Here is a 14941-nt window from a genome sequence, read left to right on the forward strand (position 1 = left end):
AAAACAAACAGCCATAATGTATTTTTCAAGGGACCAAAAAGCAAAGGTTTTTGTTATTATGCATGCATCACTGGAGTTAGTGGCAGCCCTTCTAACTGTATTGATTAAATGGAAAGTGCACCCAAAAATTAAAATTCTGTCATTATTTACTCACCCTCAAATTGCCCTTTACTCTACGAGTTTCTTTCCTCTGCTAAACGCAAAAGAAGATATTTTGAATAATGCCGTTAACCAAATAGTTGACAGTAGCCATTGACTTCCATAGTAATTTTTTTTTCTTTCCATACTGTAAAAGTCAATGGCAACCATCAACTGTTTGGTTAACAGCATTTTTAAAAATATCATCTTTTGTGTTCAACAGCTGATATAAATAAATATATTTTTTGAACAAATTAAAAGATGAGTAGATGACAGAATTTTCTTTTTTTCATGAACTATTATTTTAATACTACTATAACCTAGAGCTGTCAAATGACTAATTGCGATTAATCACATACAAAATAAATGTTTTTGTTTACATAATATATATATATGTGTGTACTGTGCATATTTATTATGTATGTATATAAATACAAACTCATGCATATATTTAAGAAAAAGATGTTACGTTTATTTATTAAGTATATTTATATATAATAGAAATTATATAAAAAATAAACATATACATGTGAATACATGTAAATATTTGCTGTATGTGTGTATATTTATATATACACAAATACACACAGTAAACACACATATACTTAATATTTAACAGATATATGTAAATAAAACTTTTATTTTTGATGCGATTAATCGCGATTAATCGTTTGACAGCACTAATATACTCAGTAGTGAGTATTAAATCTGCCTCCCAAAACCTTTAGTGCCACCAACAGTTTTTACCAAAAATCTTTGGACTTAATCTTTGGATATCAATGTTGTTATTAACTAAAATTCAAACAATTTAAATCTGTTTTAGCTGTCTGAAATAAAACAATATAAATATTAGATAAAAAAACTCAAACTTAATAAAAAAAAAAAACTCAGAAATTAAATAAAGAAAAGTTCAGAAATTTTTTAATTACTCAAACTGAAATAAATATAAATTAAAATATGAATAAAAACTAAAATATAAAAATTTAAGTTAATTTAAAATACCATGGAAGTATACAAGTAAAATAACAGTGTTGTACATGTAATTCTCATATATTTTATTGCTAGCAGTGTTATCAAGTTCTGTCCAATTAGATTTCCACTATTTCTAATCCTCCAACAGGTTTCATCAGATTTCATCAGAAAACCCACAGACCATGTCAGAAAAGAGCTATTAAAAGGTTTCTGATATACTGCACTGTTCAAGTGTAACACGTCAAAGACATGAAACAATTCTTCACAAATCTTAGACATAAAACTTGATATGTATTTCTGCCAAGAGCAACAAGAGCATTTGGTGACAGCTCCACCTTCTACAAAAAGCTTAATAAAAATACAAGTTTTATCATTTTATTTAATATTATTTCATGGGTTAAAATAGTATTTTAATAGTGTTTAACTGTCATGAGTTCAAATGTATAAACAGCGGAAAAATCCACTCTACTGATGATAGATTTTAATTCTTTGTAATCTTCTAGAGAGTTTTTATTAAAATCCAGAGCATTCATATTTTAAGCCCTTGTCTTTTCCTTACAGCAATATAATTATATAAAAGCAATATAATTGCTTAGTATTTTCAGTGTTTTGATTAACTGCACTGACAACAGTAGAAGCAAAGGCATTTTGCATTTGAGAAATTTACTGATTAACTTCAAAAGAATGCAGAAAAATCTAACTGAACTATTAGCTTGCTTAGACGTCTTTGGGAATTGGAGCAGTAGTCCTACTGTGCGAAATCACCACATGACGCCAATAACACTTTTACGGCCTATTTCACTTTCACAGCTGGATGTAAGCTTCTTAAATTTTGACTTGACAAAGCCCCTTTGCACTCAAGTCCAGAAAGCCCTTCTACATTATTCCAGCACATACAGTGGCTCAATAGTGGATTAAGACCCCACGTTTTCTCTTTTCCAGCCTCCTTCATTGTAACACCCACTAAAGCCCTCAATGCAAAACACATATGCCATAAATTGTTTCTTTTCCCTCCTTCATAACTCTGTCTGTCACAGAGTAATTGCTGTAAATGCCAAATGTCAAAGACAAAGTCAGAATTGCTATTTATCAAGCGAAAAGTGGCAAGCCATCTATCCAGGAGAAAAATTAGAAAGAAATGTGCAATACCAGAGCAAGATGAGATGCTATCATTGTGACAGAGGCTCTCTTGTCTGTGTGATGTTCTCTGGGCCATAATCATATTTATCTATAGCAGAACTAAAACACTATTTTTGATTTTACTTTTGGACTTTTTATGCATAGGGATAATGGAGAGAGAACAGAAAATATTGGGGAGAAAAAGAGGAAGCGACTTCAACGACACTCAAACCGATATCATCCATTTGAGCACCATGGCTCAACATCTCAGAATATGTGCGGTACTATAACAGCTAAGCCACATCTCAGACACAACTAAAACACAGAAAGCTGACATTTTGCCATATATAAACAAATGTTAGAATGTAATTAGAATTTTATATTTATAAGGCATATTTATTGCCAAAATAATAAATACAGCTACATTTGAGACTTTTTCCACTGTTTGCTGCATTAACCACTTGGATGTATAGGAATGATAAATGGCTAGCTTTTTCCAGCTACTGCATTAAAGACTTCAATGCTAGACACTCAAAAGTATTTCTGCTTACATAAGAAGGTTAAAATCAGACTTAGATTTTTCTTAAACCTTTATATCCCACCTGAAACCTTCTTCTCTTAATTTTTTTCAAGGTCTTTCTTTTCTGCCCTACTCACCCAGAGGCATGCCGATGCCGTAGCCCTTGGTGTCCAGCAGGCCTCCAATCTGCGTGAGGTTGCAGTTGAGGCGTCGGTGGTACTCGTTCATGGTGCTCTCCAGAAGAAAGGCGTACCTGGAGTTTAAAATCCGAGCGATGCCCTCCTCCGTGCTCTTCACGAACACGCTGGGCTGCTTGGAGTACATGTAATTCCACATGCGCTGGTACGTCTGGTAACGCGAGTTCTGAGATTAGAGAAGTGTAATGGAGAGAGAAAAGAAAGGTGAGACAGATATAGTATTGGAAGGTGGAGAAAAATCGAAAATGAAATTATAATAGCGGTGACATGAGGACAGGTGAATGAATAAAGAGGCATTTTATTGGCAGACATTGAGAGTGAACCAGACTAAGGTAACAGATTGAGAGAAAGCGAAAATGTAAGGGAAAGAAAGATGGATAATACATTATTAATGTAATGTGGAAGTGAACTTGGCCTCCAGTGTGAATATGGATGTAGCTGTGAGTCACTAGGCCAACTGCTTACTGCCACAAACAGGACATGATGCATTACGACATGAGTCAAAGCACATGCACAGACAAGTCAATTAGTTTTACCAATAATACAAGGAGCTGTTTTGTGCATCACATGACTTTATCTGTGCTTGTTTTATATGTGGTGACAACATTTTGGTTTTCAGCCTGTATTTTAATTTATTATTTACATCAGTTAAACACTGACTCACATACTACTCAACTACTTTTCTGGGCAACTACATTGCATTACATTATTCATTTAGCTGATGCTTTTATCCAAAGCGACTTACAATTGCTATATGTGTCAGAGGTCGCACGCCTCTGAAGCAACTAGGGGTTAAGTGTCTTGCTCAGGGACACACTGGTGTCTCACAGTGGATTCGAACCCAAGTCTCTCACACCAAAGGCATGTGTCTTATCCACTGCGCCATCAACACCATCAACTAGTCAAAATGAGTAGTTGAGAAAACTGTATTGGGAATGGATGAATCTATGAGCATGTGTTAGTATTAACAAAAGTTATTGTTAACATCACTGAATATCCATGTATGCAAGGTGTGTAGAATTTTGTGAATGAACGAAGTTTCAATCCTAAAGCTTTCTTTGAAATTAAGCTGGCACAGATTCTGTGTGGGCTTGAATATGAATCACTAGCCCAACTGCCGCTACAAACAGGAAGTGATGCATTATGACATCATCACATGTGCACACACGGTAGGCCGGTGAAACAGATCTCACACGTGCACAATTTCACACAAACAAGAACATACGTACCATGAAGAAGGTCATAGTACTTCCTCCTAGAATAGTCCCATACTGGATGTTCGTCTGATCGGCCAAGTCATCAGCCGATCCGATCGGCACCTCCATCCTCTGGACTGTCAGGAAAGCTGCGAGGTTCGCCGTGTAGGAGGAGATGATGATCAGCGTGAATGCCCACCTGTTTCAGACACACAGAAACACGCTGTGATTTTTTTCCCCCCATCAGAAATATGAGCGTGTACATTAGAGACAGATGTTTACATTAGACACATCTGTGTGCAGATTTGGTGACTCATTCATTCAATGAAATACTGACACCCACAGCGGCAATGACGAGCAGATCAACCGGGTTTGATCAAATGCAAAATAGCAAGCTATGAAAAATGAATCTATGAAAAGTGTTTGCAAGCTCTGTGGAATTATCTGCAATGTGAATGAATCAATAAGGCACGACGGCACATTCAAAATCAAACATAATTTTACACATTAACCTTTTATGTCAGATGTTCCAACCAATGTTATCTGCAAAAATGAAGTCATTGCATGTTTAAGCTTGTAAACTGTGTTCTGAGAGAATATCACAATGTGTGTGTGTGTATACAATATATACTGTATATACTAAGACTGTGTTCATGCATTTATTTGACCAAAAATACATTAAAAATAGCAATAATGTAAAATATTTTTAAAATCCAAATTCTTTCCAATATAATTTATTCCTGTGATGCAAAGCTGAATTTCAAAACATCATTACTCCAGTCTCCTGTGTCACATGATCCTTCAGAAATGTCTTTTCTGTCACTTTTGCTCACTTTAATGTATTCTTGCTGCATAAAAGCATTGATTTCTTTAGAAAGAAGAATTTCTTGAGAAAAAGAATGCATTCTTTGGGGTTGTGAATGCTGATTTATGTTGTCTAAGGCTTTTCCAGAAGGAAGTTGGAGAGCCCTTCCCAACACAATCCCGGAGCTCTTCACCGCAGTGAATCATGGCCAGATGAAAGGAAACTCCTGAAGTCCTCAGAGAAAGAGCTTTCATGCGACCGGTGAAGCATTTCAAACTTTTCTAAAGTGACTGGCCTCCAAAAATACACAAACAGTCAGATTAGTTATTTGTCATTAAACAAAAGCTCTTTATCCAATATTAAAGTACACCGATTGCAGACACACGTCCCCCAGAGCATCATGGAGATAGACGCCAGCTCTCCGCTTTCTGGGTCACCCCTGTGTGGGATTAAAGTCGCATCTATTGTGTTTATTCACACCACAGATGATTAAACATTCGGCTTCCACTGCATGCACAGATCCAATCATTTCAACTCCATTGTTACTTTTCCTAAAAATGTTTGTTCAACTTAAATGACCTCAACAGCACGGCACAGGATAGAAATTGTGGAGATGGAACAGAAGACAGCTTGACTTGATAGCAGAAAGAGCAAAATGAACTGAGCAACATGATTGGAGGTGGGAGACTAATACACTACAGAAGAGTGAAGTACACAGTGTATGTCGGCAAACAAAACAAACATGCCCAAACAAACTTCAGTGAGAAAAGACACTCTTAATGGTCTCTTTACACAGAAAACAGATTTTCAGTCCATGTTAAATTGAAATAAAGCAGCGCCATGTGTGAAAATCCGCCTTGAAGAACATTTTCTCACAAATGACCAAAAAATAAATAGAAACACCTACCAACAAATAAGACTTAAGCATGTATTCAGTTAGAGGCACTTGATTTGAAATCTTGAAAATAATGAACACCAGAATGCAATCAGTTACATGTATAAATATTTTTACAAATAAAATTAACTTACATTAAATATTTACATTTACAAAACTCAATTGTTCTCAAAATGTTTAGTGCACTGGTAATATTGCTGATAGTGATTATATGAATTTGAAAAGAAAAGAAAAACTGTATATATATGTATGTATGTATGTATGTGTGTACATACATACCGATTACATAAATGAACAAAAATATATTTTAGGTTAATTGGCAAAAGTATAGTATAATTATTTATATATATATATATATATATATATATATATATATATATATATATATATATATATATATATATATATATATATATATATATAAAAAAAATTTTAATCATTTTTCAACACTTTATTAAAAAAAGAGAAGTTACAAAGTCTGGGTTGAGACAAAATCACAAAACTGAGAAATTCGGGAAAATCTAACCATGTTCTAACACTAGAAAAAGCTATTTAAAAGAAACAATAGAAAATATAATGATATTCTAACCTTTAAATTCCTGTAAAATAAATATTGCTTCTAAAAAGTCATTACACCTTTTTTATTATACTTTTTAGTATTTTTTTATTTTATTTACGTGCTTTTATTTATAGTAAATGGAAAAACATATACGTATTTTTATATATTTATAAATACATTTATTTCAGGTGGTTTCGTTTAAACATTTCTTACTTTCTAAATCTAAAGTTAAAGTTGTTCTGATCACAACAACCTCAGAAACATGCACCTTGTTGCTAAAATCGGCTCAAAATATCAAACATGTGTTATCAAGGGAATCAAATTCTGAAGCTAAAAATCTATTACTATTATGTACTCCGGGATTTTTTATGAAATCCGTCGGCTCAACTTCTCCAGGCTGTAAAAATCTTGTGGCATATTCCAGTCTTTAGTTTACAGCAATGATGTCACACACGTAAGCTTTTGGATCATGTGTGCAGAGCCAGCTGGTGTCGATACTGATACTGCACTCACAGATACACACACACACACAAACACTTACAGCATGGTCTCTTACACCTCTGAGGAAGTGCGAAACATCGGCACACTCACCAAACGCCGCTGACACAGCGTGTGGACAGAGCCCGGGGCATGATCTCTGAGCCCTGCTGCATGAAGCCACCGATCGGAAACCACAGGCTGTTCCCCAGTGTGTACTGATTCTCCAGCAGGTCCCTGCGGTCCCGCCAACATGGGAAGGGGTTGTACCACTCATACGGACTCAGCCTGATGGAGGGAGGGAGAGAGACAGAGAAAGAAGCCGTTACCTCAAGAAGAACACTGGACTGTGAATATAACTAGATGTGTGTGTATTGAGTGTCAGTCTGGTACCTGGCAGCCAGGAAGAGCACACAGCTAACGGCCAGATAAGCTAAAAGCATAAATAACCAGACAGCTGGTGAAAAGGGATCCAAGAAGGAGAAATAACCTGGCTTCCTGCCCTGTAGAAGGCACATAACAATACAAACAATGCTTTTACCTCTCATACAGCCAGAGAAAAGCTTTTCCTGATGCAATCGCTGTTTGTTGTTGTTTAGTGCATGCTTTCATATGAAGAGATTGGGTAAAAGTTTGTTTTTGATACGGACAAAACATTATGCACAATTTTTCATTTGTGCATTTATGCATTATGCATCAGGTAGGTGCTTTTATCCAAAGTGACAATGCATTCAAGGTGTACATTTGATGAATTCAAGATCTTCTCAGAGAACTGATGCCGTTACTCACACCATGCTTTACTTTTCGAATGCAAGATTTCATGAAGGAAATAAGGGGAAAAAAACTAATTCAACCAAACAAATTCTTCTCTAAGCAACGACACTTGGTTACTGTTACTAACCCAGATGAGCAATTCAGATCATCCCATAATATATTCAACATATAACAGTGGTCATAAAGTGGTAAAAATTGACTGGAGATTTTTTTCTTATGTGGTTGGATCTTTTTATGTGTCATTTATCTTTAAAATAATTGTTAAATTATGCAGTAACAATCAAAAATAGGCATTATAAATAATAATAGAGAAAACATGTATATTAACAAAAATGGTAATACTAATTATTATAAAACAAGCATTAATATTTATATAAATTTGTTATACATTTGTATTATCATAAATGTTTTTGTGAGGAAATAAGTAAACACTAATAATAATAATAATAATAATAATAATAATAATATTTCAGCGATATCAAACATTAACAGTAATACATATTTATAATTATTCTTATTACTATTAAAATAATAATAATAATAATAATTATTATTATTATTATTATTATTATTATTAATGTTTAATTGTTTTTATTATAAATTAATGTAATTGTTAGAAATGTTTTGACTGGTTTTCAGACAGAGAAAATTAAACGACAACAGTAATAATAATAAATATTTTTATAATAATACTATTATTGTTTTTTTTTATTATTATTATCAATGCTCGATATTGATATAATTATCAATACGTTTTGTAATATTGACACAATAATACTATACAGCCAAGCATAATATACTGAGTGTTTAAACATTTCATTTATTCATTTACATTTTCTTGCTTTTAGCTGCATATTCAACAGTTCCCAGTATATAAACGCCAATGTAGTATAGTCACAATTCAGTATATCACAAATGTGTCTTACTATGTGGACGCGGTACAGGATACTGATGCCAAGGTTCATGAAAGGTTTGGAGAAATCGATGACCTTCTCCCTCTCTGATGTGATGGTAAATCCAGCCACCGCCAAATCTGCTTTCTGTAACAAACAGAAAAAGAGAGAATGACTAGCATACTAGTTAAAAAAAAAAAAAAAAAGAAAGAAAAAATAGAATGCACTAAGCCACCTGTGCCACCTGTCATATTTTATGATACTAAATTACATTTGCAAAGGTATTTGTCACCAATAATGTCTTATAACAGAGTTAATTAGAATAAAGAAGCGCATAAATGACCTTAAACACACATGAACGACAGCAAAAGACACAAAACCCCTATTTTAACCCTGATTTTAATTTCTCAAGCACAACAATAAATGCTTTACACATAGAATGGTTATGTAAAAATATTTAAAGAAATGGCTGAAGTCTTACATTTACTTCCTATATAATTTGAGACCAATTAAATAAAGTTTCAGTCAAGACTGAATGAACAATAGAAGTATTTTAAAAAATGAGATATAATAAACCTGATGGGCATCCAGGACAACTACAGTATGTTTCAAGATTTTACTGATTTTTTACTGACAGATACTAACTCTCAACTCTCAGTCATGGTGATGATAATTTAGCTAAGCACTCATTAGCATATCGCTTTGTCAGTTGTAAAATGCTTGACTGGAAGCAGGCCTGTGCTTTGGTTATATGTCACTGGTGCTCCACGTGTGTTCCCACGCTAAACATTGACCTTGGTTTCAAGAAGCACTCCAGAAGAAAAGTGTCTGACATTATCTGATCTTCATTGATGAAGACAAGGAGCGGCAGCCAAAAGAAAAAGGATATTTAGCACAAGTAGAAGGAGCAAAGAGATGGGAGAAGAATTGAAAAGGGGGAAGTCAAAACTGGACAGCTGGATGGATGAATGGACGGATAATAAAGGGATGTAAGTGCACTGGAAGAAGCCTGGGTTGATGGAAGAATTCGATATGAGAGTCCTTGGGTAAAAGGAAAGAGATTTATTTATTACAGGGAAGGAGAGAGATAGAAAAACAGGGCTAAAAAGTGCCTATGAAAAAGGAAAAGAAATAAAGCGACGGTCCTTGAGAGCAGAAACAGATACAGAAGAGGCGATGAGGAATGGTTAAGAACAGAGAGATGGTAAAGACAGGCTTCCAGCGAAGAAACAGGGAATATTGTGCCCTTGAGAGATGAAGGGAACGAGGGATACGCATGAAAAATGAAGGGGGAGAGAATAAGAAAGTTCCTGAGGAAGGAAAAGAACAATAATGAATAAAAAAAGCCCACTGTGGCATTATTTTGCCCTTTTTCTTTCCTTCCTCCAGGAGGAGGGGGTGACAGTGCTAGAGTCACTAAAAGTAGTGAGGCTGCTAACTTGACTGCATTTCTCAGTAGTGTGACAGTAGCTGAACTGTTTCAAAAGAACAAGGCAACTTTTTCCACTGGAAAACAGTATTATTTATTATGGACTGTTATGGATTTTAGCAACATAATCCACGCCACTCCAGTCCATCAGTTATTGTTGGATTTTAGCAACATTAATTGATGGACTGGAGTGATGTGGATTACTCTTGGATTATTGTGATGTTTTTATCAGCTGTTTGGACTCTTATTCTGATGGCACCCATTCACTGCAGAGGATCCATTATTTTGATGAACATTTTTACATAGAGTAAATAGTCAGCAAATTTTCATTTCTAGTCGAACTATTCCTTTAAACAGCTTTGATATCCCCCTTAATATCTTAAATGCAATTACTGTGGCTTTTATCAGAAGTTAGTAGTCTAACTTTGTCAACGTGAATGATTTTAAACAACAAAGTAGCTTGCAGTTTGTCAAGCAAAATAGTCTCCCTAACAGTAGGGGTGATCAATAGCAGTTTATTCTGTTCAAAACCCCAAGTGTACCTCAGATATCTCTCAATCTGCTTAATTACTGGCTAATTGATTACTGAGAGATAGCTTTGTAAACCATCAAACGCTGGTGTCAGGCAAGAGCTGAAGTGCATGTCCTTGGAGAAAGATGGGCACAGTTTACACACACAATACATCAACAAGTACCAACAGTACTCTAGTGTTAGCAGCTGTGATGGTATAGCACCACAGGATAATTAGACACAGAAATGAATTGATTAGCATGTGTGTGTGTGTTGGCGTATTTCAAAAGGGCTTTGCCGAGACCTGCATACACTGGGGTTAATAGAATTACACTACCGTTCTTATTATTGCTGCCATTATTTTTAGCATTAGTGCGAATAGTGCTAATATCAGTAATAATTATTCTGATGGAAACATCAGCTGGCAAAAATCCAGAGCAAATTTTTTTATATAAAAAAGAGTTTGGGAATTTTCTTTTAAATCAGGTATATGACACACACACAAACATACATATACAGTATTGTTCAAAATAATAGCAGTACAATGTGACTAACCAGAATAATCAAGGTTTTTAGTATATTTTTTATTGCTACGTGGCAAACAAGTTACCAGTATGTTCAGTAGATTCTCAGAAAACAAATGAGACCCAGCATTCATGATATGCACGCTCTTAAGGCTGTGCAATTGGGCAATTAGTTGAAAGGGGTGTGTTCAAAAAAATAGCAGTGTCTACCTTTGACTGTACAAACTCAAAACTATTTTGTACAAACATTTTTTTTTTTCTGGGATTTAGCAATCCTGTGAATCACTAAACTAATATTTAGTTGTATGACCACAGTTTTTTAAAACTGCTTGACATCTGTGTGGCATGGAGTCAACCAACTTGTGGCACCTCTCAGCTGTTATTCCACTCCATGATTCTTTAACAACATTCCACAATTCATTCACATTTCTTGGTTTTGCTTCAGAAACAGCATTTTTGATATCACCCCACAAGTTCTCAATTGGATTAAGGTCTGGAGATTGGGCTGGCCACTCCATAACATTAATTTTGTTGGTTTGGAACCAAGACTTTGCCCGTTTACTAGTGTGTTTTGGGTCATTGTCTTGTTGAAACAACCATTTCAAGGGCATTTCCTCTTAAGCATAGGGCAACATGACCTCTTCAAGTATTTTAACATATGCAAACTGATCCATGATCCCTGGTATGCGATAAATAGGCCCAACACCATAGTAGGAGAAACATGCCCATATCATGATGCTTGCACCTCCATGCTTCACTGTCTTCACTGTGTACTGTGGCTTGAATTCAGAGTTTGGGGGTCGTCTCACAAACTGCCTGTGGCCCTTGGACCCAAAAAGAACAATTTTACTCTCATCAGTCCACAAAATGTTCCTCCATTTCTCTTTAGGCCAGTTGATGTGTTCTTTGGCAAATTGTAACCTCTTCTGCACATGCCTTTTTTTTAACAGAGGGACTTTGCGGGGGATTCTTGAAAATAGATTAGCTTCACACAGACGTCTTCTAACTGTCACAGTACTTACAGGTAACTCCAGACTGTCTTTGATCATCCTGGAGGTGATCATTGGCTGAGCCTTTGCCATTCTGGTTATTCTTCTATCCCTTTTGATGGTTGTCTTCCGTTTTCTTCCACGTCTCTCTGGTTTTGCTCTCCATTTTAAGGCATTGGAGATCATTTTAGCTGAACAGCCTATCATTTTTTGCACCTCTTTATAGGTTTTCCCCTCTCTAATCAACTTTTTAATCAAAGTACGCTGTTCTTCTGAACAATGTCTTGAACGACCCATTTTCCTCAGCTTTCAAATGCATGTTCAACAAGTGTTGGCTTCATCCTTAAATAGGGGCCACCTGATTCACACCTGTTTCTTCACAAAATTGATGACCTCAGTGATTGAATGCCACACTGCTATTTTTTTGAACACACCCCTTTCAACTAATTCAACTAATTGCCCAATTGCACAGCCTTAAGAGCGTGCATATCATGAATGCTGGGTCTCGTTTGTTTTCTGAGAATCTACTGAACCTACTGGTAACTTGTTTGCCACGTAGCAATAAAAAAATATACGAAAAACCTTGATTATTCTGGTTAGTCACATTGTACTGCTATTATTTTGAACAATACTGTATAGAGAGATGTGGATAACGCATTACTGTAATCTAATGACTTTTCCTGGTAAAGCAGTAAAGCAATATGTTACATTTTGAATTGATGTAATTTGATTACAGTTACTCAACGTTACTTAAATTACAAATGCAGTGTTAAAAAAAAAAAAAAAAACTCATGTTATAAAAAGCCCAAGAGTTTCACTGAGGGTCGAGGTAACTGAAAAGTGTCTCTATTTTTACACAAGGTGTCCACAGAGCTTAATTAGGGATGTGCACACATGCATACCCTGTTGATGAGTTCCCCCACCATGCCAGTCCATGACCCATTAGGTTCTGGAGCTCCATACAGCCCGTCATCCACCAGCTTGATCCGGAAGGAAAACTTCAGCATGTCTGCCAGCTCCCGCAGCATATCCACACAGAAGCCCTCGTACTGATCATTACCCTGAAAGGCCTGGTAGTTTGCCTTGCGCTTCACGTATGGATCTTCCTATAAAACAGGATGAAGGTAACATTTAATGCTCTAATATTCCACTCTCAATTTCAATACAGTGAAGCACCATAAACTCAATCAAAGTCAATAGCCATAGAGTGGAAGTGGCATTTTGATTGGTGTTAAGCCATGAAATGGCAGTAAAATCCAGTGAAACGGTGCTTCCTTGGCCTTGACATGTGAAAGTTCCTATCTGGCTGCGGATTCCTGATTTGAATGTATTATTTCTTCTACAGTGCCTCGGGATAGCAAAGCTATTTTCTTCATTTTGCAAACACATGATGCAAATAAGATGGTTAACAATAAAGCGATGACTTGTTATGCCATGAGATTGCTTTTTTTTTCTTCTTAAAAACAGAACAAATACAAACAGTAAAACATTCTGTTATTAGGAGTAGCTTATATGTGTTAGTTGCCTGGAAGCAACACTGTATGATAGTGGAATGATGCAGTGAATATGGATGCAATCAATAAAGGTACTATAGAAAATATTGCAACTCTCGTTTGTTGTTTTTAATTTACATTTTGATCTTCTGTGGTATTATCCACTCTGCTTTCATAATGGGACATATTTCAGAGTGAAACACTAAATTAAATGAGAAAAGTGCAAGGCAATTCTCTGTGTTATCCGTCTGGAGTAGACTGGATGCTGAGGCATGGTTGTTGTATACCGCAGTGGAATGAGACAGAAAGTTGGTATAGAAATTGTTGCTTAAAACAGTATACATTAAAATCAGCTTGGTTAATATCATCCAATAGCCCGAGCTAAAAACTGATTGCTTTTCCACAATAAGACTAGGAAAGTGCATTAAATGGATAGTTCACCCAAAAATGAACATTACCCCATGATTTACTCACCATCAGGCCATTGCAGGTGTATATGACTTTCTTCTTTTAGACGAATACAATCAGTGTTAAATGAAAAAATGTCCTGGCTCATCCAAGCTTTATAATGGCAGTGAATGGGGTCTAAGATAAAGTTGGATGGATCATGAAGTCCGATAGATGTGAATATATCCATAGAAAGTGCACCACACAGCTTTCTCCTCTGTGTTTGTCACTTTTATGTTCGTCATCACGTTTGCCTATGTCATCTGGAACACCACTCTATAACGGTTAGCAGAAGCTAGAGATTACGGTTAATAAAGTTTTAGATATGGATTTTTTTTTTAAACGCATCACTTTGCTTCAGAAGTCCTCTATTAACCCCCAGAGCCATGTGGAGTACATTTTACGATGGATTTATACCCTTTATTTTGTTTCAGAATCTCTACAGCCATTGACTGCCATTTTGTGAGTAAATAATGACATAATTTTCATTTTGGGGTGAACTACCCCTTTAATTTATGTTTTGAGATTTTTAAGTCGGAATCTAGAAAGCCTCATCTTACAACCATGAATGCAAGAAACAACATTATTACACTGTATAAGCTCTGTGTAAGCAAGCAATGCTTCTGAATAATCTCATATCCTCCCTGATTTAAATAATGCATTACTTTAACAAACATCTGTAGAGCCCATAATAACATTTAAGACACCTAAAAGAGCCACACAGATGGGAAATCAAAAATTACCTGTATTACAGTGTATGATGTAGCTGTCCATCAGTGTAAACAATGTGCAAAGTAATTAAACCAAAAAGTACACGATTTATAAAGTTATTGGCTTCTAAAGTAAGGAGTCGACTCTGAATCGCTGAAACGAGTCGTTATAGATTTCAAATCTTTTGCCCATCTCTATGTACATCACTAGGAACACTTTGCATAATAATCTCTGCCTACCGTCTTGGGAGAAACGGAACTCTGAGCTGCCCCACCCCCCACACAGACGCTCT

General features: G+C 35.6%; 1 protein-coding gene across 3 annotated transcripts in view; it reads right to left on the reverse strand.

Moving 5' to 3' along the window:
• The window catches only part of LOC127979501 (glutamate receptor ionotropic, kainate 5), an 84811-nt gene that overhangs the window by 10480 nt on the left and 59390 nt on the right, over positions 1-14941 (reverse strand). For all 3 annotated transcript variants that reach the window (XM_052585009.1, XM_052585010.1, XM_052585008.1), the window contains exons 14-19: positions 12901-13104; positions 8579-8692; positions 7272-7381; positions 6993-7166; positions 4176-4341; positions 2887-3112 (exon numbers count right to left, since the gene is read on the reverse strand). In XM_052585009.1, the coding sequence (XP_052440969.1) occupies positions 2887-3112; positions 4176-4341; positions 6993-7166; positions 7272-7381; positions 8579-8692; positions 12901-13104 (994 nt within the window). The remainder of the gene's footprint in view (positions 1-2886; positions 3113-4175; positions 4342-6992; positions 7167-7271; positions 7382-8578; positions 8693-12900; positions 13105-14941) is intronic.

This window comes from Carassius gibelio, chromosome B19, assembly GCF_023724105.1.
Source record: "Carassius gibelio isolate Cgi1373 ecotype wild population from Czech Republic chromosome B19, carGib1.2-hapl.c, whole genome shotgun sequence".
Classification (NCBI taxonomy): domain Eukaryota; kingdom Metazoa; phylum Chordata; class Actinopteri; order Cypriniformes; family Cyprinidae; genus Carassius; species Carassius gibelio.